The 25,346-nt window shown below is 32.2% G+C and overlaps 2 protein-coding genes and 1 long non-coding RNA gene across 3 annotated transcripts; all 3 read left to right on the top strand.

Annotated features, from left to right (window-relative positions):
- Positions 1–6,597: 6,597 nt before the first annotated feature.
- On the top strand, positions 6,598–10,809 carry LOC118049843 (strigolactones hydrolase CXE15). The gene is made up of 2 exons (XM_035059969.2): positions 6,598–7,451; positions 10,319–10,809. Exons 1-2 carry the CDS (start codon positions 6,781–6,783, stop codon positions 10,623–10,625), a joined length of 978 nt encoding a protein of 325 aa, XP_034915860.1. The 5' UTR covers positions 6,598–6,780; the 3' UTR covers positions 10,626–10,809.
- LOC140954706 (uncharacterized) lies at positions 8,925–9,716 on the top strand. The gene is made up of 2 exons (XR_012168156.1): positions 8,925–9,258; positions 9,358–9,716. It is a non-coding gene; the product is annotated as an uncharacterized lncRNA (long non-coding RNA).
- An 8,630-nt stretch (positions 10,810–19,439) lies between the features above and the next one.
- LOC118049837 (myosin-binding protein 7) lies at positions 19,440–23,235 on the top strand. The gene is made up of 4 exons (XM_035059956.2): positions 19,440–19,801; positions 20,084–21,692; positions 22,302–22,348; positions 22,786–23,235. Exons 2-4 carry the CDS (start codon positions 20,253–20,255, stop codon positions 22,886–22,888), a joined length of 1,590 nt encoding a protein of 529 aa, XP_034915847.1. The 5' UTR covers positions 19,440–19,801; positions 20,084–20,252; the 3' UTR covers positions 22,889–23,235.
- The last annotated feature ends 2,111 nt before the right edge of the window (positions 23,236–25,346 follow it).

Genomic DNA, 25,346 nt, shown 5'->3' on the forward strand with positions numbered 1-25,346 from the left:
TCCATGCATCATATGATTCCTGGATTTGGATCCTTCCTCTTCTCACCACCAGCTACCTGCCCTTGTTGAAAATCGAGATAGGGTTAGACCTGCAACTAGCTAGTCAAGCCCTACCCGTAATATACAATTACAGATGTAGCTTGTTACAGCCACCGACACGACAACCAATTACCTCGTCACAACTGCCGAAACTTGAGGCAATCACCATTGGAGATCATGCCATCATCATCCACATAAATGAACGATACACTCTATCCCAGATAACTCCTCTTTTCCCTGCATAATTTATGTACAAAGAGGATGCAAATACACACTTCATAGCGGTCCAAATTTCCCCTCATTTCCCTTGTTGGCTTCCTCAATTACCAACAAGTTTAATCTAGCGTCCAACGGGCAGGCACAGTCAAAGTCTGTTCATAATATACAATGAGGAGGTATGTTTCAGAGCTGAAGCTCACATGGCCAAGGACCCCAAGGATTTCTGGCTAGCATTTTTTTATGTCTCCTTAGAGTACACGTCTAGCTAGTAAACTCCTCTTCAAATGATCAGTAGACTCAAGATCCAATTGTCTGCTAATTACAAGTATTCTCATGCATATGAGACCATTAATTTGGCGAACAACAATTGTTTATTGCTTTAACAAATATGTAAATGCAACTGTAATTTTGAGACAAGAAACATGGCCATAGCAAGGACAGACGCTCATCATCCATTACAAAACCCTAAAAACAAGCACACATCTCCACGTCCAACCTCATCTATGGTCCTTGTTCCAAAACAGGACATGTAAACTAATACCTCGATCCCCTGATTTTCCTGGTTATTTTCCTCCACCAACAAGTTGAAAGGAAGACAGTGAAAGGTCCACCTCTGCAAGATCAAGTTAAGTCACATATATCCATAACATAAAAAAATAATAATGGTGTTTTATAATTGAAACTCACATGGCTCCCGACATAATAACTTTTGTAAAACCTCAACATCCAAACGTCTGCATTCTCGAAGAAAAAGATAAATTTATTTGCATAAGAACTTCTTCATCCTCCGGGAGGCTCTATATTAGACTAAATATGGCAATAGCATGGCATGGACCGGTCATTTGTCCATTAATGAATTTTAGAGTTGACTTTGACGACATACATTATGTTTTCTATTCATTTTCTTAGTTCTTCTTGCCATTTCTTTTTAACGTATTATGATCTGTTTTGTGCTCTATTTTCTCAACAGAAGCCGGCTCCGCCGTGGATTGCTGGGGAGATTTTCATTGAAAAAATATATACTAAATGACCTTACCTATTGGCATTTTAATGACAACTTCAAATTTTGGTACTTTAGTGATTCGTAATTTCTCTTATTTGTGTTTTCCTTTCTTCATAGTTATGCCATATATATATTATATATATATATATATATTTTAAGAGCATTTTTTCTTTCTTTCGTCAACAACGATGGATAAAAGATCATTTCATTGAATACATCACAAAAATACATCCTCTTTACATGATAAAGTACGTAGGAGAAATAGAAACTTCAGTTTTTCCAAATGATTTATTCTTCACGTATGCTGCAACAGTAAGGAAAAACTAAAACATGCAAATGGGGAAACAGATTATCGACTTAATTAATGGAAAATGGAAGCAAGTCACAAGTTACTGAACCATCAACTATCGAAATTTGAAACTCGATCATTGAAATGAAAATAAACCACTGAATTCAGATTTATTTTTTTGGCATTTACTCCTAAGATTTCGGATAACCTCCTATAAGTATTAAAATTGAAATTATTATTATTTTTTTAAAAAAAAAAGAGAGAGTGAAGGAGCTCAGTACTATGTAATGTGAGATAGATTACAATAGCGTTTTATATGTTTTTTTTTTTCCTTTTTGTTATAGATTTTTTTTTATTTTCAATTCCATTCTTCTTTAATGTTGTGTTGATTGAAATTTAAAATTGATAATTATTTTTATTTTTTCTTTTATATACTTATATTATCGAGATCTTGGAAAAACAACTTAATATCAGATTGGTGCTTTGATTCACAAAAAAAAAGATTTGATTTAATTGTTTATAATAATTTAAAAGGGAGCGGACAAAAAATGAAGGAAATGAAAAATAGCATGCCTTTTAATTTTTATGAAAAAAGGTCTCAATTCTAGCCCTTTTTCTTTTTTCAACCTCCAATCATTTTTTTTTTCAATTGGATCCTTTAATGTTGTGTGATTGAGACTTGAAAATAATAATTTATTTTGATTTATTTTTAATATCATTATTTCGATCACAAAAACCTATGTCACTATTTTTCTCAAGGTTGGATTCACAAAACATAATTCAGCTTTATTGTCCAGGAAAGATTGAAAATGATAGGACTTAAATTATATTAGTGAAATATTTTAAGGTCCTATTTTAAAAAGAAAATGTGTATGTGCTTTTTTCACAATATTTGCCATTGGGTTTTGTCAAAAATTATGTTTGGTCCCTTTAGTTTGAAAATTACATGGTTAGGTCCAAAACTTTATTTTTCTTCCATTTAAGACCCCCCGAGTTTGAGTGAGAGGAGAGAGTCACTGGATTATGGCTAGAAGAGAGAGAGTTAACAAACACTCATTTTTTAACAACAAAACTCATAGTTATTGATGTCAATGATTTCAATTTGCTTAGAAGAGTTTCATGTAGGTCTTCCTTTTTATTGATTTTGCCCCTAAAAAAGTAGATTGAGCTATAAGATTTTATTTTGATTCAAGTTAATTTTTATTTTTTTAATTGATTAAACCATGATTTAATATTAAAACTATATTTTTTGAGGTCACTATGGTATTTCTTAGGTTTCTTTGGCTAAAAAAAATGGATCAAAATGGGCTTTTATCCTTAGGAAGCGACTACCCGACTTTCGGCCACATGTTGTGGTTAGAATCTGTGACAATAAGCAAACATGCCCCCGTTATTTATTTTTTTAAAATGAGGTAAGGTGGATGATTTGTCATCTACTTCTATATATATATATATATATAACAGACTAGGGCTCGTGGGCTGCTTTAGATCAACACACCTAGGTTTTTTTTAGGCTTAAATACCCTTGGGTGACTTGGCCCGAGCGCCTACTCTTTTAACTTTTATTTTTTTCATTTGATTTTTTTAATTTTATTTATTTTTCATGTTGTTTTTTTTTTTTAATTTTATCTTTCAAAATTTTACTTATTTTGAATTGGGCAATATAACTTGTTTTAGTTTGATAATTGTGAGTTTATCATGATTTCAAACAAATACATATATATTTAGTTTGCGTTTAATTTTGCAAATATCTATTTTTTATTGTATAATTAAACAAAAAATAGTTTTTTAAAAAAAAAGAAGTTATTAAACCAAATTGAGTCCATTACTCGACTCACTTATTATATAATTAAATAAAAAATAGTCTCACAAAAAATTTAAACATATTGAAGTCTATAACTCAGGTTTCGGGTTTGATGAATTAGGCAGCAAAACCCAGATCAATCTATTATATTATTGTATCAATATTTTTATCTAGGAATTTTGGTTCGGTTTTTTTTTTGGAGTTCAAGAATTTTTTTTGTTGTGGAAATTCTTCTCTTTTGTTTTTAAATTTGTTTTGACAAATTAAGCCTTAAAACCCAGGTGAATTTTTATTTTCTTGAGTTAAAAAATTTAGTATGGCTCGTGGCATAGTATAACCACCTATTTAGTAACTTATTAATTTGTTTCAGTTTGATATTCATAAGTTTATTAGAATTTCAAATAAATATCTAGATATGTAGTTGGTGCTCAATATTTTATGAATGTCTATTTTCTTATCGTATAATTCAAAAAATATATTTTCATAAATAAAAAAGTTACTAAACCAAGTTGATAATATCACCTAGCTCACTTATTATATAATTAAATAAAAAATAGTTTTTTAAAAAAAATTAAAAAATGTTGGAGTCTATAATCTAGATCGCAAATTTGATGAGTTAAGTTACAAAACTCGAGTCGAATCAATATATTATTATCTCATTATTTAAAAACAAATTATGTTATCTTGGAATTTTATTTTATTTTTTTAGTTCAAAAAAAGTTTGTTGTAGGTGAACATTTTTTTTTCTTCTATTTCAATTTATTTTTTATGGGTTAAGTTATAAAATCTCATGGCATAATAGTGATCACCTATCTAGCAAACCAATTAATTATGAAAAAAATAATTTACTAATTACAACTTTGAAATCAGTTAGCATGTCTTTCAAATTCTAATATATACATCGCATTGGGACGGGAGAATAACTTTCATTTATCTTGTTAGGTTTATCCCAAACGATGCATACATATTTTGCTATTACAAATATAAAATTACTAAAATGTAAAAATACATTTGTATTATTGATTTTTAATCACAATTTTATATATAACACATAATTTTTTTGGCTAATGAATTAATACAATTTACCACCAAAATTTACATCTCTGTTTTATGTTTTGCTTGTGATGCAAGTTTGGAATTAATAAATGTTATATTTGTTGTGAGAATATAGTAGATTATAAATTGAAGGGAATGTATATTTATATGATGCATTATATTTGGGTGTATATAATGGAGTTTGAGGATTAATTGGTTTACGTTTCCATTGATATAAAAGAAATTATACCTTTCACATTCCTTTTTTTTAGATAAGTTTTTGTTAAAGACGGGTTAGTGATATGATTAATTAATTTATTTAATATCAAATTAAAATTAGAGTTCACTTATTCCATCTCCATTTATGAATAGTCAAGCCGACATAATAAGTATTGTGAAGAGCTTTGCTTGGAGAAATAGAAGAGATATGTATCACACGTGCAAAGTCTAAGAAATTACCTCATGAATTTTCTACTATAATAGATATTCAAGAACTAATACATGAAATTTTAATGAATTTAATAAAAATTATATTGAGAAGCAATTTATATGGAACTTGTGACACATCTATATATGTCAAGGATCCTAGAAGTGTAACTGCTTAAGACATCATTGTCTATTTTACCATTGTCTATGAAAATAATTGATAATATATAACATATAGCTTAAGGGAAACAATTGATTTGCATATTGGATTACATATCGAGAGGGTCTATGGCTATTGTATGAAACTACCAAAAAACTTTCAAGATGAAAGTTATTCCATAGATGATGTATTAATTCCTATTCAAAATGCGAATTATAATGTTTATTTTTATGGAAATGAAAATAAAAAGAAAATGATATATTTTCTCAAAATATGGACAAATAGAAGTTTAGCTCCTAAAATAGCACTTCATGAAGTCTCCTGAAATTTGATTGATTTATTTATTCTTTTTCTACATGTACTAAGGGAAAAAAACCACCGCGAGATTACTTTACCTTCTTTTGCTTTTCATGATAGATTAGCTAAACTAAAGAAAAATAAAAAAAGAAATAGCATTGAAACATATTTTTATTGACAAATTCAGATTGACTCCTAAGATTTATAATTACCTAAACATGTTGAATATACATACATTGTGGGGGTTTCTTGGAGAACAATCAAGAAGACCTTATAGAAATTAAATATTTTTGCATAAAAGACATAAAACATATATCTGATATTCTAAAAATAGAAAAGCATGTCACAATTAATTTACCAAAGAAAAATTATAAATCCAATATTTTTTTTTTCTAAATCTTTTCTAAATATAAAGAATATGAAAATGAGTTTTGAATCATTAACACAATCCATATATTCATAAAATATATAAATAATTTAATTGAATAAATGTTGAAACAAAAATATTATTTGATTTATCGATCATCAAAAGAAAAAAATAAAGTTCCTTTGTTGAGTGATAAATAAGAAATTAATGGAAAGTTACAATCCCTACCGTTAAATTGTGTATCAATATGTCTTTATTAATGTTGTTTTTTATTGGAAGAAAAATTATAAGAAAGTTACAATCTCCACCGTGAAACAAAATTTCATTGTCTTCATTTACTTTTATTTAAAAATTACATGCAAATTATAAGAAAAATTGACCCCTATCTCAATTTTTTTTATTAAGATTTTGTTAAAAAGTAGTTTTCAACATAAATATTTCAACCTAGAATAAGTCCAAAACTAATTATGGTGAATGAGGAATTGTTAACAAAAATATTTTCAAACCGAAGACTTTAATCTTACATTAAAATATTATAAATTTTTAAAATGGTTTATGTAGTGATATCTTGTGAAGTGAAAATTGAATTGGTAAACATTTTCATGATCAGGTTATATTAACACAAAACAATTATTTTAGCAATAAGTTATGTGAGGGAGAGAGGAGGAGAGTTATCTTCAACAACACATAAGAACAAGAATTTTTTATTTTTTATTTTATAATTCATTGGTCTTTCACTATATAAAGGAAACGTTTCCTTTAAACGTAAAATCCCCCAACCTATCTTTCTTAGAACATGGACTTTAATTTAATTTTTAAAAAGAGAATTCCAAGTCTTAAACGGGGAAGCACATTTCCACAGCCACCAACCTCATCTATGGGTCCTTCTTCAAAACAAATAAGATAAACCAATGGCCATGAATTCATATGCAATCATCCTCCACCATAATATCCCTCATGAAATGACACAATCACCCTTCACATTTCGAAAAAACTGGCTGCCTTCTCCACTCCAGCTCACCCATCCTTCCCCCTCCCCTTTCCCCTTTCTAATTCTGCCTATATATACCTCCCATATGAGGCCATTACCTCCATTGCCAACCATCATCGTCTCCTATAGAGAAGAGAAACCATAGCAGAAATGGGTTCCCTCCCTCATGTAGTAGAAGATTGCGGGGGTGTTGTCCAACTCTTCAGTGATGGCACCATTTATAGGTCCAAGGACATAGGGTTCCCCATCCCAATCATCAATGACCAGTCCGTCGTCTTCAAGGACTGCCTCTTTGACAAAACAAACAACCTCCACCTCCGTCTCTACAAACCCACTTCAATGTCACCGTCATCCCCTGCAAAGAAGTTTTCTGTCATTCTTTTCCTTCATGGAGGCGGCTTTTGTGTAGGCACGCGTGAGTGGCCTAACTTTCACAACTGCTGCCTTAAACTAGCTTCTGGGCTCAACGCCCTCGTCGTGGCCCCGGACTATCGTTTGGCCCCAGAACATAGGCTCCCGGCGGCCATGGAGGATGGATTTAGTGCCTTGCAGTGGCTACAAGCTCAGGTTTTGAGCGACAAAGGTGATGCATGGGTCAATGGTGGTGAGGCTGACTATGACCAGGTTTTTATCTTGGGTGACTCGTCTGGTGGCAATATTGCACACCACTTAGCCGTTCAGATCGGGGCTGGTTCGACTGGGTTGGCTCCAGTTCGGGTAAGAGGATATATCCTAATGGCACCATTTTTTGGAGGGGTTGCCAGGACAAAATCAGAGGAAGGGCCTAGTGAACACTTGTTGAACTTGGAATTACTGGATCGGTACGTTAACATACTACTCCAATTAATCTCTCTCTCTCTCTCTCTCTCACAGTTAATTCTAATGGTATACGTACGTAGATCAAACTATTTTGATGTGATGCAGACAACAATTCCTTGTACCATACATTACATGATATATACTTGATTTATCATATTTACAAACATATGATCGATGGATCTCTGGGCTGCAATTAATTTTATATCTACCTTCACTTTTATACAATTAATTGCCACACTTACAGTTAATAAGAGAAGTAGTGTACGCACAAGAAGAGGCTTAATTTGGTGGGATGAGTGCTGTATTTTCTCTGCTTAGGGCCTTCCATCCTGAATCAATTTCTCCTTCAGAGTGATGCCAGACCAGACTAAACGAAATTGGTCAACCTTAATGTGATATCTAATTGATTTGAAAAGAGAAAATAGAACGAAAAAGGACGGCAATAGAATCAAATTTGTGGAAAGTAATTTAATATCATAGGTCGGAGTCAAAAAGATACGGCTTTTTCATTAATCTTCACAAATGACAGCCTTGTTTTTGCCTGCCAACTAGTCTTTGTAGAGATGAAGACAATAAGTATTGTTTGAAATTAATTGAACCGCAAGAGTAAAAGGAAGACACACACACACGCTATACATAATTCCCATCATTTCTTACCATATACATAAATCATTAAAGTCCCATGTAAGAATTGGACCACACCATCAATTTCACAAAGGGTTTCTATTGATGCATGGTGTGTATATATATATATACGTGTTTGCCCTCCCGATGATCCACGCCAAAAGAAAAGGAAAACGCAAAGCACACACCCATCTTTCTCTGGCTCTGTGAACCATATGGAATAAGTACTGAGGGGCTTGGCGATGTTAATTATTGTGGTCAATTTCTTTTCTTCTTGTCTCACTTCTTGTGGCGGTAGTTTCCTCAGATTGATCCTTCATTCCATCGTGCCTTCTAAAGTATATTTCATCGTACTTTTTCCACCTGAAAACCCCATGCAATAATGGAAGATCATATAATTGGGGTGAACGGTGAGCAGTCAAGTAATATATCAATTTGGAAACATATCATTTGTCTAGGTTCAATAGCTTAACATGTCTAGTGTATATAGGTGAAGAATATTAATATTAGTTGCTTGCTTGCTTGATTTCCTGTTCTCCTAATTGTTACCTTGAATCTGATTGCTTGATGATGATTCCGAGGATCTACAAATGATAGCTATAGATGACGCAAAAGTAGGATAATCTAAAGTATTCCACACAACAAAAATCAAAAGCTAGGATATCTGCCATGATCAAATGAAAAGGTTGGCAGGCTTTCTGGATGAGGAACGATCTTAATTTATATTTTTAGTACCTACCTTATGTAGCAGATGGTGGTGTTCAATTCATGTATGCGACATGTGTGCCCTTATATATCTATGAATAATTTATTATAGCTAAGAGGACCGCAATAAAAAGTTTTTGATTGAGTTTCAACTTTTTTTAAAAAAAAATAATTATTTTTTAATGTTTTGTTAATTGTTTTGATGTTTTAGTATCAAAAATATATTTTAAAAATTATATTTTTATATAAAAAATATTTTAAAAATTAACTTTTACCACACCCACAACAAAGAATAAGTATCTCAGCTAACTGAGCAGCTAGATACTGATTTTTACGTGGCTGATATCAAATACAAGGGAACATTAGGGCCAGCTTCTATGGAAATTCCTTCATTGAAAAGTTCATGATGGAGCCATGTCTCCGCTTCGCTGTTATCTGAGTGTGCTCCGGTCGAGTCATGGCCAATCTCTCTTCTTTGACGTACGTGCACTAGTTCTTTTTGAAATTTGAATGGGTCAGCCAAAATTAATCAAATTGTCTTATTCGCAAATAATCGAGTTAATTTCAATCTTTTTGAAGGTCAAACGTTACCAAATTCAAAGTCACAATTATTGTTTCAGAGGCCAAAATGAAGTAGAGCACATGAGAGAGGTCAAGCTCAAGGAATTAAAGCACACCACTTGGCTTTCTTTCCAATCGTAAAACACACCATTTGGGTTAGATTGTCCTCGGTACAGTCTCATCTTCATGGTGCCAAAAAGTTTCCACAGCTTCTTTTATCAAGTCCCGCCACCTGATATTTCACTTGGACCATGGTCCCATATAGCTCGATGCCCTAGATGTATGTTCGTAGCTAGTAGCTCTACATACATGTGTTCGTGGTCAAATTGCAAGTATCTCCTGTTTTCTGTGGTCAATCTACTCTAATTTTTTAATAATTTTGATAGATTTTATGGAAGTATTTTAAGAGGTCTAAGTCTACGCTTAGGTCTTGCTCCAGCGCGGTTGTACTGTCGTTCCAACGACTCTCACGTACACACATTGATGGCCAGTGAGCCTATACCCGCAAGCTACATAAGAAAAGAAAGGGAAGTAACTTTTTTTTTAAAAAAAAAAAAAAAAAAACAGACGAGGATGAAAGAAATTTGAAAGTGATGACATGAGAAACCAAAAGTTTTGCTTAGCACGTCACATGCTAGCTATGAGATACATAGTCGTAGTAGTGCCTAATCCAATATCAACAGAACCGCCTCCATATGTATTAGATAGTGCCTCCTCCAATAACTCTCTCTCTCTCTCTGGTATCCTTATCTTGTGAAAAGCTCTCCACTAGACTTGATGTTCCTTACATCAAATTAATATTGTATTTATTCTAATGTTCCCTCGTTTATATATATATATATATATATATATATATAGCAATTAATTACACTTAACCCTGATTCTTAGAGATATTAATCCATTTCACACACATAGTTTTATGTTCCCGCTTCTTCCTTTTTTGTTTTTTGACTAATTAATTTGAGCTAAACGAGTACAGCTTTTGGAGGCTTTCTATGCCTGCTGGAGCAAGTAGGGACCACCCCTTGGCTAACCCATTTGGACCAGGTAGCTTGAATATTGAACTGGTGGCTCTTGATCCAATCTTGGTGATTGTAGGTAGCTGTGAATTGTTGAGAGATAGAGGTGAGGATTATGCGAGGAGGTTGCAAGAGATGGGGAAGAAAATTGAGTATGTTGAATTTGAGGGGAAGCAGCACGGTTTCTTCACCAATGATCCTTACTCAGAAGCTTCAGAAGAGGTTATTCAAGACATGAAGAGGTTTATGGTCGAGAACTCTTGCTAAAAGAATAATATCTCATGTCTTCATGATCCAGTCATTACTGGCTAGCTAGCTAGCTAGCTTTATATTGTTAATAATTACTTTTTTCATTATCGCAAGGGCCTATAATTATATAAACTTATTACTCATGTATGGGATTATACCATAAGAAGCTTGCTCGTAAATCTTCTTCCCTTTGATTTCTTTTTGTGCGATTCTCGCCTAGGGCTATATATAATCCATTTTCTTGGACTTGCATCATTATCTTCTTAATTTCAATTTCGAATAAATTAACCAATGCCAAGTGCAAATTCTTCAGCTAATCATGGCTTAAGGGACTTGTGGGCAGTCATTATCACGATCACCATATGCTGATATATAGTAAAAGGCACCAATCATGATACCTGGAAACCACGAGCCAAGCCCATCATATTTGCAGAAAAATGAATCAAAATGTGATCTCACATGTTCGTTTTAATTTTCTCACTGTAATTAGCTACCTAATTAATCATAGTACTTGAACTTGTATTGCCAGCTAATCATCATGTATTATACAGATTCACTTCCTTTCACAAGATTTGATGATGGGTCCAAGATCGGCTCTATGCACTCGTGACCCGAATCAATTATTGATATGTTGCTGCATCATCATGCTACTTAATACCTTGTCTAGTCAAGTAGGAATATCAGTAGCAGTCCCAAATATATCCCTTGTTAATTAAACTATACTATAAGCGATAGCAGCCATGAAATTAAACTGGGAAGGAATAGCACGTCTGGCTGGTCACGCACGATGATTTCTCTGCAATATCATACAACAAAATCCAGAGAGTTTTTGCTTACTAATTAACTAATCAGTTGAGTTTAAGAAAAACTAATCATATCAGACAAGTAAATGACGCTGTGATTAGCATGTTTCCTCTAGTAAATGACTTCATGTGAAGCTTTACAAAGCAGTTTGTGCTCTATCAGCAATATGGCAACACATTCATGTGCTTGGTTGCCTCGGGCGCAAGCAGACGACATTAGAGCAAATGAATTAGGATTCGATCCCTTTATCTCCAGCTATGGACCTCTCGAGGCAAAAATCTTGTTCGTAGAAAATCTGAGAAGTTAGTGCAGTGCCGCCACATGATGCAAAACCTTTCCACGAGATCTGGTGGGTCCGAGATCGGCTGTGGACCTCTCAAGATCCATCATAGGAGGTAGAACTAGTAGTAATTGCTCAGATAATCGAGTGATGTGATCCTTATCCTCTATTAAACAACAGTTAAAACGAAACTATAATGGCATCTTGATTCTTTAAAGCTTGGAGAAAAGGTGAGTCTGTTCAAGATAATGCAATTTAGTGGTTGTATTTTCTCTTCTCGCCGGCCTCCATTAACCCCTTGTATGGTGGCTTTATCACCATACAGGGTAATGAAATTTCTGACGTTAAGAGTCGATTGGTCATGAAAGAATAAAAGGAGATGTTGCTGCTTCGTCCATTTCCAGGTCAATGAGACACGAGCCCTCGTCCCATCAAATAGTACACGCTAGGCTGTATGTAGCCGCACCTGCCCGGCACTTAGCCTAGGATAGGATGGTTAGGACCCCATTGAGGGCCCGAGCTAATAATCCAGCAGCTCGGGGAGAACTGAAAATGATTTGGGCCTTGGGCTGACACAGGGCGTCATCAAATTAAGCCTCTCTACTTGGGAGTTAAGTTTTGGACTTGAAGACTAACAGGGCGTTTAGAAACATGTGAATTCAATTCAATTCACATGTTTTGAGTTAATTCTTGTGCTTTGAATTTTATTTTATTTTAAGGTGAGGATTTGGATTCTAAATGGAATTTAATTTTTAAAAATATATTTAAAAGCAAATCAGAATAGACCATCTTATTTACTATAGTAATTCCTTTTGAAATTGACATTAAAAATAATGTTTCAAAAATACCACAGTTTCTTCTAACACCGTCTTGCAAATTAGAGTGAAACATCTTCTTGATAAATGAAGAGAACAAAATCTCAAACTTGATCATCAGAGGAAAACTTGGATTGTCGTGTTTGAGAGATAAAAAATATTTAAAAAATCACTCATTATTTCTCTTTTTATTGCTTCATTCATAAATTCATTTAATCAATTGGTTGTTTGTTAATAGCTTAATTAAATAATTAATGGTGCTTGAAAATTAGGGTTATTTTAAATAAATATAAGGTTTTTCTAACAAAAAATATTTTTTTGCAACAAAAAAAAATGATTCCTGAATTAAAAACAAAGTAGTCAAGATTGATAATTTAGTTTATTTTTACATGTATTCCAATTATATCATTGAATTCAATTATACGATCTACTTTTTCATTTCAAACATAATAATTATAAAAAAGTGAAGTATTTTATAAATAGTTTTCAAATGACATCAGTTAAGTATAATCTGTATCATGAAATAATCTTTAACGTTAAGTATAACATGATACTTATGTATATCGGTTCAGTTCCTTACTTGTTTGAATTTGTTTTATGATCTTGACATGCAAATTATAAACTTTATATGAAAATAATTCAGCTAACTCAAATATCTTAGCATTAAGATACATGGATAAAAGATCTACAAGTTTTTAGGTTTGTAACTATGAACATTATAAAACTGAGAGTATGAAATTAGACAAACAATATTCAAAACTTGTATAGTATTGGTTTGGACACAATTTAATAAATTATGATTATCTTTATCTTTTCTTATTACATGTATGGGGTAAAAGATCAGGGAGCTCAATATATTGGTCAAAAATATTTATTACATTCTAATTATCAAATATAAAACATAAGTATTAGGTAGTTCGGGTGGACAAATATCTAGAAAATCTTCTAGCATTACGCTTACCTCTTTAAGTGGTTTCATTAGAGAGTCTCCTAAAATTTCCTCTACCACTAAAGCAGAATCATCATGATCTTTATTAACCTCCATCTCAAACTCATTTGGACTTATCATATTAGGTTTTTTTTTTTTTTTTCACATCCTCTTTATCTAGGTCACTAAAATTTTTAAGATTAAGTTCATACACTGACACACAATAATTTTTCATTTTCACCTATATCTTTATACTCTTGGATGACTAAAAGTTTAGAAATATCATTGAAGACACATATGACCGAAATCTTGACATTTAGTACATTGAACATTTGAACTCAATCTAGATATTTCATTAACAACTCGTTTTCCATTGTCTTCTTTATAAATTTAGGCATTAATAGGATTAGGTCATAGGATGAAGCACCTAAAAGAGAAATATTATTCCTAAATTGAGACCTAAAAGTTGTACTAGGCGAGTTTTGATGTTTTATCTATCGATTCTTTGTAAGAAACACATAGTCTTGCACTACATTATATGCTTGTTCAAGAGTGAAAACACCTGTAAGCATGACCTTCATTCAAAAATTATAATTTAAATCTTTACAAAATTTACACAAAGTCATGGCTTTATTTTCTCTTGTGACACATCATGTCATTATTAAATTATATTATATAATCATTGACTGACATGTTTCCTTGCATAAGATTATTTCATTAATCTAAAAGTTTATTCCTATAATTAAGACTGGGATAGGTACATCTCTTGTAATTTTGTTTCATTTTAGTACAATCAACGATGAAAGATTCACCTTTCCTTTCTATATAATCTTTAAACATTTTTTCAACAAAGTTAAACTTCACTAATTAGTTGTATCTTAGCAAACTTAACTCTCCAATTATCATACAAGTAGTATTAATCAAAGAAGTTATTCATGTCATTAATCCACCTATTAAAAATTCAAGGGTGATGTCGACCATTAAAAATAGTCTTTTATTTTGTTAGGATTCATGACTCTCTTATCGTGTCTAGAATAATCTAAATAATAGTTATACTGTTTGCAATAACAAATTATTTTTACAAGTAAAATTACAATACAAAAATAAAGTTATTCTTATTTTTTCTTAACATGGAGATCAATAAAAAAAAAATAGAGTACAATGGAAAAATTATAAGTATACAGCGCTAGTAATTAATCAAATAATAATTATAATATCTCACCATTTTTTTTTACAAGTTTTGCAATTAACAAAAAGAACTAGAAATTCAATATAAATGAAAATAGTGGTTGTTAAGCAAATATATATATATATATATATATATATATATATATATATATATATATATATTATTTTGCTTATCAGCTCTTTTTTTCATTTATTTACATATTAGACACAAAAATAATATTAATTGCAAGTGCAAAAAATAGAAAAGTAAAATTTGGCGAGTAATTTATCGATGAAGATTCTAATCAATTTCTATCGCAAATTAATGGACCTCGTAGTTTTATACCTGTCTCTTTTTATTTTCTGTCACTGTTTTTTTTTTTTTTTTTTTTTCTCTTTAATAAATAAATATATATGAAAATAAATTAAATTAAAAAAATGAGAACAAAAATAAAAACAAAAGCTACTGTGAATTAGTTGTTGTAGCAACTAAAGAAAAAAAAGATTTCTAATCCCATGCATGATGCAGCTGCCTTGACTGTCTTACGCGAGGGATTTCATTGACTGGAGCATGATGCTGATCTCTGACGTCTGATTTGCTGTTACTGGAGCTGCCGTGATCTGGAGTTGCTGGCCGAGTGATGTGGCTTTTTCGACTGAGATTGAACCGAATCTTTCTATACTGATTAATATGGTATTCTATGTTAAGCGGCTGAGATGGGCTGCGTGGTAGCTGTAATGGCGGATGGGTTCAATGGCGTGGCTGTGCTGTCGTTGTTTGGGGCAATGGTTATGTCTGTGGTGATTTTTGGGCAGGGTGGTTATGGTGGTTGAGGATGGATGTGGAGTGTTGGGCTGTTATTTTGGACAGTGGTAGGGTGGCTTGGTGTTGGATTCTGAGGGCTGTGGTCATCAGCTTGGTGGGTGGCTGATGGGCGTAGGCTATCTGGCCGGTTGGTTCCTGGGGTGGTTGATCTGGCGGTTGTTGCTGGTTTTGGTGGCTGGAAGGTGTTTGATGGTTGTGAGGCAGTGGCTATGCGTGGTGGCTAGTGGAAGAGGGTTGGCTGGAGTGGTTATTGGACTGGTGGTTGGCCTGTTGTTGGCTCGGTAAAGGGTCGACCAGTGGTGGCTGGTTGGTGTGGAGAAGAAGACTAGGCTAATTTTTTTTCAGGTCACGTGACTGCTGACCTTGATGCACTTTTTTTAATCACAGGTTGATAAAAGCTCTCGAAGATCATTTAATTGTAACAACTAAGAACAAAAAAAAATCATGCTACGATATCAAAACTGATGCGGGGGAAAAACATTTAAAGCTAAAAAAAAAAAAGAAGCTAAGAAGAATAAATCAAAAGAAAGAAAAGAAAAGGTTGAAGAAAAGAAAGAAAAGGGAATGGAACTCTACAAATTTTATTTAATTTATCAAAAATTATTTAACATTTAGAAAAATAACATATGAATATTAAAATTCTCTTTAGAACAAACAAGGCTTATAGCCCACTAAATAATATATCTAACAATAAATATATCTGATGTCCCTGTTACTTGATATTAATTCTTTGCTTTCGTCTATGTTTGTTGGTATTAAAGTCTAATAATTTCAGGTTATTTATTTGTTATGTGCTGCTAAATAATCATTATTAAAAAAAATTAGAGAACATGACATGCTCGTATAGGAGAGGATGCATGCGAAGGTTTCTTATTAAAAAAGAGATGTTCAGGACTTAATTTGTTGGTTTTGTCTGCATTAGCTGTTGTTATTGAAAATCTTAGTGATGGAACTCACGATTAAGCAAAGCGCACAAAAATATTGTGTTAAGAATCTATGATGAGATGACCCACACAAAGATATTGTGCTAGAGACTTATAATGAGATGACCCTTCATAAAAGTATTAATGATCCATTATGGGTTGGCCCCTCACATAAAATAATATTTTTAATTGAGTATTTTATAATTGAAAAGTAAACTCGATGATGAATTTTTTCTAACCTAAAAAGATTAATGTATGAACTTTTTTAGGAATATATATATTTTTCATGGTTAATTTTATCTTTTCCTATTATTATGTCCTCATAATATATTATTATGCTTTCTAGTTTTTTTTATTTATTTAAAGGGAATAGTTTTTCTAATTTATTTCTCATATTCATTATTAGTAGTTTTTTCTAGTATGTTTTATATAAAGAGTTGTAAAAGCCTTTCTGACAAGTAAAAACATGAATAAATTAAATTAAATATTTTAATAGTATTTTTATAATCATTCTATGTTTTTTGAAAGTTTTAACTTATAACAAAACTTATTCTCTCGAATGCATCTGTTCAGCTCAAAATAAAAAATAAAAATCATTATTTCAATTACTTGAATTACTGTTGATTATTTTCAGCTACCAATGCAAGACTACTTCTTTGTATCTAGAAAACGACTGAGGCGAGCGGATTCCTTCGACCTCCGTTAACCCAAAAAAAGAAAACCCTAACAAAAATGAGCGCTCCGTCAACTAAAACAAATCATAAATAAAAGAAGGAATAATTGCACGGTCATAACATCAAGAACATATATAGAATGGCTTTCCATTACTATCTTCTTGCTTGAAGAGTAAGAGAGAGATTTAAGATTTTTCAAAGGCGATCGAGGAAGGTTAAGCCAATAAACTAGATAAAAGTGTAAGGTCTTAATTATAAATAAATTATGCGAGTAAAATAACACCCCATAATTATTGGATAGGTGAAATCAATGGCATTAAACACTCTATAAATTGTATCATAAAATGAAAGGTCATATAAAATATTAATTAGAAAAATTAAACTCAATTAATATTCATATGGTAATTTTTAGATTCTCAAAATAATCAAAGCATATGGGAAAATCCAAGTAAAAATCGAGATACTATGTGTTTAAAGCTTTATTTTATTCCTTATAATTTTTTAAAAATTCATTGCAATTCCTACATGTTATTTTTATATACAAATTGGTTCTTATTTGAATCTTTTATCCTTTTATTTTATAAAAAACTGTGGTTTTGATACTTATAATTAAAAAAAAAATTGCAATCAGATACTTGGATGGTCACTATTAATCATGTAATAGTTCATTATATAGGTTTTTTATGTAATACTTGTAATTTAATTAGTAATTACAATTATAATAATCTAGTATGCATATTATAATTTTTAAAAATTATACAATTAAATATAATAATGCAATGAACTAGTTCATTATATCCAACCAAATATACCCTTATAATTTAAGCTATTAATCAAATCTTTTATTTAGCTAAAAAGACTTCGTGCATATTTGAGAATGTAATAGCAGTTGTTTTTTAAATTTTTTTCAGAAATATATCAAAATAATATTTTTTTAAAATATTTTTTAATATCAATAAATCAAAATAATTTAAAATTTAAAAAAAATAAATTTAAAAAAAAAAAAATTTAAAATTAAGTGAAACGATATTATATAAATTTCTAGTCTTTTAATCATTAATTTCTCCATGTTATATAAATTCAAAATCCTGACTTGAATATTGTTATATAATCCCAAGATTTGACTAGTTTTTTTATTGAGAGGAGAGAGAGAGAGAGAGAGAGAGAGAAGTTCATGGTCGTTGTTCCAACTTCCAAACCATATATATATATATATATATATATATATATATGGGTTTCTTATTTATTTCATGCAAGTTTAATATTTAACCTGTTCTTATGAGTATTTAACTTGCCCCTTGTAAATTTCTATAAAAAATAATGAGATTGAGAATAGGAGACCCTTCAATATTTAATATTTTCAAAATTAATAGAAAATAATAATCTCATTGATTATATTTAATTTAGACTAATTTTTTTTCTCATGAACTAAGTATTAAAAATCTGAAACTCAATTAATTATAATCTCATAAGTTTGTTTCATGTACGTTAAATATTTAACCTGCTCTTATAAGTAGGTAAGGGGAGTGCTGTCCATTAAAACCATGCATAAAACTAATCTTAAAAATAAATTTTAAAAAATAAATAAATATTATTTTGATGCATTTTAAAATAAAAAAAACACTTTAAAAAAACCGTAATCATACTCATAAACAAGCTCTAAGATGAAATGAGCTTATTATCTATTTAAAAACCATTAATTTAGTTGTGGTTATGATTTTTAGTTGTGATTGTGATTTTAAGTATTTGATAATTACATAATTTTTTATGTATTATTTTTAAAAATTAAAATTATAATTTTTCAAAAAAATATCATCATCACAGTTACAACCACAACTTTTCCAAACCAATTCTTAGCCAAGTTTAAGCTATGCTCATTTATAAAACATTACAAGGTAAAGAAGACCATTACCAGAAATTGATATATTAATATGATTTTATCATAAAGTCTATAACAATTTCGTTAACATAAATCTATTGATATGTATAGCATCAATACTATAATGTTATTAATTAATGTATAATATAATTTCATTTTAAAAAAAAAATTATATTTTAAAAAACAAATACACAATTAGCCTAATCATGCGTGCTGGGCAGTCAATGAATTTCGGAATTGAGTGATGTCTTATCTAATTAATTTCTACATCAAACAATCTTAGAAATAGAATTGGTCTATAGAATTAGCTGTAGAAATTCCCTAATTCCAGTGCATATTTTAATCAATCACCATGCCCTGTCTGTTTCTGTTACCCAAAACCACAGATAAAATTAAAAAAATAGCAAAAACCAAAATAAAATAAAAAATAGTTATGAGTTGTAAAAAGTAAAAAAAGAATTGCTAACTATGGTCCCACTCCACCTAATCTTTTTTATTTAATCATCATTTAATTATCATAAATCTCTATCCCCCGTACACTTTTCTGCTCCCCCAAATCTCTCTCTCTCTCTCTCCCCGACACGGAAATCGAGAAGGATAAAACCAACTACCCAGTCATTAACGGGTTGTATAAGCAGGAAAACAAAAAAAACAATCTAGGGTTTCCAATTCTCTCTCCCCTCCCTCTCTCTCTTCCAATTTCTTTCCCTCCAAACGCTATTTCTCCGTTTTCTGTTTTACTCTTTTCCCGGGAAAATTTGATTAGGATTCTCATTCTTTGCCGCCGCCGGTGATCCCTTCACTTTCTCGTTTCTTTCGCGGTAATTTTTTTTTTTTAAATGTTTTCTCTCGGGAAACTTCGCCTCAAATTTACCCGCATCGGTTTTTCAAAGCCCAGGTAACACACAACCCCCCTCTCTCTATCGCGCGTGAGATTCTGTTTGCGTTGATTGGAATTATTGTTTTTCCAACCTGTCTAGGAAATAAAAATGTGTCCTTCAATGCTCAATTTTTAAAAAAATTAATAATACCAAAAAGAGTGTTAATTTGTGTTTTTTTCGATCATATTTCAAGCTGCAAAATGTTTACATTGCAGAAAAGAAAGTGATTTTGTGATTATTTTTTTATTGTTAGCGTTTGTGCTTTGGTGTAATTTTCGTGTAATTTTTGTTATTTTTAGGAGTCTTAGGTGTGATTGAGGAAGGAAAGGATTTGCTAACTGACAGGATCTGTAGATTCAATTGAGAGAAGAGAAATTGAGAGCTTCAAGGGAAAAGGCTCTCATTGATTGTTATGTGAATTGGGATCGTTTTTTGTTGAAAGTAATAGTTTTGAATGATAACTGGTCTATGGATTCGGAAGTATTTTCTACCCAGGCTTCACCGTCGAGGGATTTGGTGAAGTGTTGTAATTGTGACTGCAGTTGTTCTTTAATAACCGGTTCATCTTCAGGGTCTTGGATCAGGTCTGTTAAAAGAAAACATGATGAGTTTGAGGAGGGAAATCGGTTTTATATACCTGGCTTTGATTCCTTCTCGAACCCACGAGTACAGATTGAGAATGAATGTGCTGCTTTGCGTGAGATGGTTTCTAGCCAGCAGCAGACGGTGCAGGATTTGTACACGGAATTGGAAGAGGAAAGGAATGCTGCTTCTTCAGCCGCAAATGAAGCCATGTCAATGATATTGAGGTTGCAGAGGGAGAAGGCAGAGATCCAAATGGAGGCAAGGCAATTTAAGCGGTTTGCTGAGGAAAAGATGGGGCATGATCAGCAGGAGATTTTGGCTCTGGAAGATCTTTTGTACAAGAGAGAGCAGGCAATTCAATCACTTACTTGTGAAATTCAGGCTTATAAGTATAGGATGATGAGTTATGGCCTTACAGAGGCAGAGGCAGAGGGTGATAAGGGTGAGAGGGGTGGGTTTAGCCGCAACACAAGCATAAATGAAAGTTTGGATGCGGCTCAATTAGAGTTTCCAGCTTATGAATACCCACCCCTGAAATGCAATTTGAATGAAAATCCAAATCCCATGGAGGGGGAAGATGATATTGTGGATGTTGAGAAATATGCATTCAGTGAGACCCCACATGGTCGGGAGCAGTTGAAGAACTTGGAATATAGGATCTATCAGATGGAGAGAAGCCCACGCAACATTCAGCAGGATGGTGATTTTTCTGGTTCAAAGAATATTCTTGAGAAGGTTGTAGTTGGCCACTCTCCTAGGCGATCAAGGCACAGCAGGAGGTTCTCTGCAGATAGTTCAAGTTCATTGATGGGGATGTCTAGAGAAGTTGGTCCAGATTTTGTCACTGAATCTCCAAGATGCAAGGTAAGCAATAGCTTTAAGAAGACGGATTGTGCTTTGCAAGTGGAAGATTACACGGATTCAAGAAAGAGGGATAATTCATCAGAATTTGGAGATGACATGAGTGACAGAGTTTATACCATCGATTCTATCCATAACGGGGTCTCACAGAATGGTGTTACAGAACCAAAAGCTGGAATTGGGATTTATGAAGAGTATCTTTCAACTCCCAAAGAGACATTGGATCAACCTGATGTTAGTGATCCTGACATAAAAAAGCTCTACATGAGACTTCAGGCACTTGAGGCTGACAGGGAATCTATGAGGCAAGCAATTATTTCAATGCGGACTGATAAAGCACAAATGGTATTGTTGAAAGAGATAGCTCAACATCTGTGCAAGGAAATGTCTCCAGAAAGAAAATTGCTGCCTGTGAAGAAGCCATCTCTTCTTGGAAGCTTTTCCTTCATGTCAATCTTTAAGGTAGTTCTTTATGCTTTGTGTAAATGAATATGCTTTCCTGTATATTAGAGATTTCCATTCAGTTGATTGCCAGGCCTTTCGATCCTGAGACCCAGCCTTTTTTGGTATTCAAAATATATCATCAAATCTGCTGTTCCGTAATCACTTTGGTGATTGTTCTTGTGTTATAGTATTTGTATCGGTTATTCTTTTGTCCTATACTTCAAACTCTCCTTGACACCCCCCCCCCCGACCTTTTTTTTTCACTTGAATCTTTATTCTTCATTATTGTGGGTATGGCTTGAATTTGAATAAACTGAACTGCATTGTAGAAGACTGTCTATTGAAATCTGAGATATGATGTAAATTGAGTACTTGAACATATAGAAGATAAAATTATTGAAGGGGGTTTCTGATGTTTTCTTTATTTTCTTGGATTGTCATTTTCTCTGTCCTTAATTCTCCTGACTTCCACATGTCAAAAGCTCTCAGCTGCTCACTTTTTTAAATTCTCGTATGCATTAATGACTACCTGGCTCTCTTCTCTCATATGCCCACTTTTTAAGCACAGTGCTGTGTGTTATTTGTTGTACTAGCATCAATAACTCCTCATTCATTTTGTTTGTTCAGTGGGTTGTGTCCTTTGTTTTCTGGAGAAGGAAGGCTCAACGAAGCAAGTAAGTGTACTGCTATAAACTTTTGACATAATATAGTTTCTCTTTTAGTGCTCCCATTTAATTGTATATACAGAATTTCCACTGGGTTTATTTGCTGTGTATTTTGCAAGATAAAAAATGAACCAGGGGTAGAAATTTTTTTCCAAATTTGAAGGTAAAATCCTTGTAATTTCTGAGAGTAATTGCGTGGAAATTGGAGAAAGAGAGGGGAATGAATCCAGGGGTAATTGTTCTGGCATTCCCAGTTTCGAAATTCGTGATTCAACTATTTTACAGAAGCAAATGCATATGTTTACAGTATTCCTGAACTCTTAAGTTTCTCAGTTAATTCAGTTTGAGAAATAATGTTTTAAGATTCGTATTTTTAGCATTGGTGGGATTATTTGTGGTCTAAATCTGGCATTGATGTTTGATCTCATCAAATCTCGTAATGGCAGGTATATGTTTGGGCTTTCCGCCACCAATGTCGGTTTGCTAATGCTGCTAGACAAAGGCCCCAGCACAAGGCAATGGAGATGTCTCATGAGCACACAAGTGTGAAACCATCAGTCAAAATTCCTTAACCCATTTGAAGCCAATGCTCTTATTGTGAAGACGCAGTCACGTTGCTGCCCTGATTTGTTATGTTCTTTTCATGGATTCGTTGCTTCCGCAAAATTCAGTGTTTTGTGCAGTGTTTTTGATTTCATGTTATCTGGATTGAATATATTCTTTTCTGGGTGATTAGGGAAGCATGAATTTAGAATGGGCATGCCTGCCTGTGTAGTTGAAATCTAGCTTGAATTGAGGTATCTGTCCTCCGACATCCAGCCCTCTACTGTATATTTCAGAATACAGATTCCTGTACGATTTCCCATTTAAATACGCAATGGCTATTCTTTTTTTCATTTGAGCTGCACTCTGATGATTTCCTTCTTTAATTTTATACGCTGTTAATCATGGTTGATTGCTGTAAATAGCGGGCTATCTGTTTGTAAATTTTGTTTCCTGACAGATTATTTTCACATAATTACAAGCTAGTTTTGACAGCTACTCGGACATTATTAAGCTGTAAGCTCTGGTTTATCCCTCAAGATTGCCAATCCAACTACTGCTCAGTCATGGAATGAATAAAGAGGCTACTCTAAAAACAGGAAACGCTGTTCAGCCTCTTTTTTTTTTTTTTCCCTCTCATTGTCCGGTCCTTTGCCGTACCTTAAAAAAATATGAAAAAGTGTTTGGCTGCTGCCTTGTACGACCTCGGGACGTTCAATTCCTGTGTGCCTGAACTTGAGGAGTAGACTAGGAAGGTCTCCTTCGAAGGCGTCTTCCTTAGAGAAGCTAGGTCAGAGTCTACTTTGGGCAGTTCAGAAATGACTGCTTCTTCGTACCATGATTAGGCAACCTCACATCAATCCAGTTATTTTACCAAATGCTTTGTTCTCTGACTGAATAATAATAATAATAATAATAATAGAGTAATCGACAAGCTCACGATGCAAATCTTGTCCTTTTGCACTCAGTTGCTCTGAAGAGTCTTCAGATTACTTTTGTTAGTTTAATGGTGTTATGGGCCTCGTGGCAGAGCAGCCCTGCGCACGCATCGACTGTCTTTTTAGATAACAGTGTAGATGATTTGTCGGATTCCGGGATCTTTCCTCGCCCATGCCAGCCAAGAGCAACGAAAGAGGAGATGAAACTTCCACTGCAAAGTACTGGTTCACAGTCATTTTCTCCTTCGGTTGGTATAAAGAATGTCTCCAAAGCAAACTAGTCGCCCACCAGATGCTGTGAAGCCATGTTCGAGATTAATTTTTGGTGTGTTTTACGGTAGTTAAAATAAACTAGGCGTCATACCCTGCCGCGGGCTTATAAGATGTTATGTGTTATTGTGAATTTGTAAAAAAAAAAAAATAATAATAAAAAATATATATATATATATATTAAAAAAAAAACTGTTGCAATTCATAATGTTTTCAAGAAAAAAAATATAAAACTAAATTCTTAATCAAATTAATATTTAAAAAATAAAATGAATAAATAAAATTTTAAAAAAATCATAACAAAAAAAAAAAAAGGAAAAAAAAATCATACAGGGAAACACTGTAGCAATCTATAGTGTTTCATGAGAAAATCTACAGTTGTAATTCTCAACGAGCTCAATATTAAAAATAATAAAATTGATAAAGATAATTTTAAAAAAAAATCATAACAAAAGAAAAAATCATGTGGAAAAACAATGCAGCAATCCACAATGTTTTAAAGAAAAAAAAACTATGAAGCTAAGTTTTTAATCAGCTCAATATAAAAATAAAATCAAATCAACAAAGACAATTTTGAAAAAATAAAAACAAAAAAATCATAGAAAAAGGGAAAAAATCAAATGGGAAAACATTGTATCAATCCATAATGTTTTAATGAAAAAAACTACAAAACTAAAATTTCAACTAGTTCCATATTAAAAAAATTAAAAAAAAAACACAAAAAATGAAAAAAAAAAAACATGTAGAGAAAATTAAAGCTGAATTCTCAACTAGTTCAATATTAAAAAAAAATTAACAAAGATAATTAAAAAAAAAATATATGAGGAAACATTATAGCAAAACAAAAACTATGTGGAAAAATATTGTAACAATCCACAGTGTTTTAAAGAAAAAAACCACAAAGCAAAATCAACAAAAACCATTTAAAAAGATATATATATATAAAAAAAAAAAGCCATGTAGGGAAACATTGTAGTAATTCATAATGTTTTAAAGAAAAAAAATACATAATTAAATTTTCAATCAGTTTAATATTAAAAAAAGTTAACAAAGATAATTTTTAAAAAATATAAAAATAAAAGAAGAATACAATTTTGGGGAAAAAAAACATGTAAAGCCAAAAACAATTATAGAAAAAAAAAAAAAAACATGTGGCGTGAAAAACTATAGTACTTTCCCCATTTGATTATTCTTTTTCAATAGCAAGCCATAAGGACTTTGTAGATCTGGAGAATGCATGTTCTGATGGCTTGGAT

The sequence above is a fragment of the Populus alba genome, chromosome 16 (genome assembly GCF_005239225.2).
Source record: "Populus alba chromosome 16, ASM523922v2, whole genome shotgun sequence".
Classification (NCBI taxonomy): domain Eukaryota; kingdom Viridiplantae; phylum Streptophyta; class Magnoliopsida; order Malpighiales; family Salicaceae; genus Populus; species Populus alba.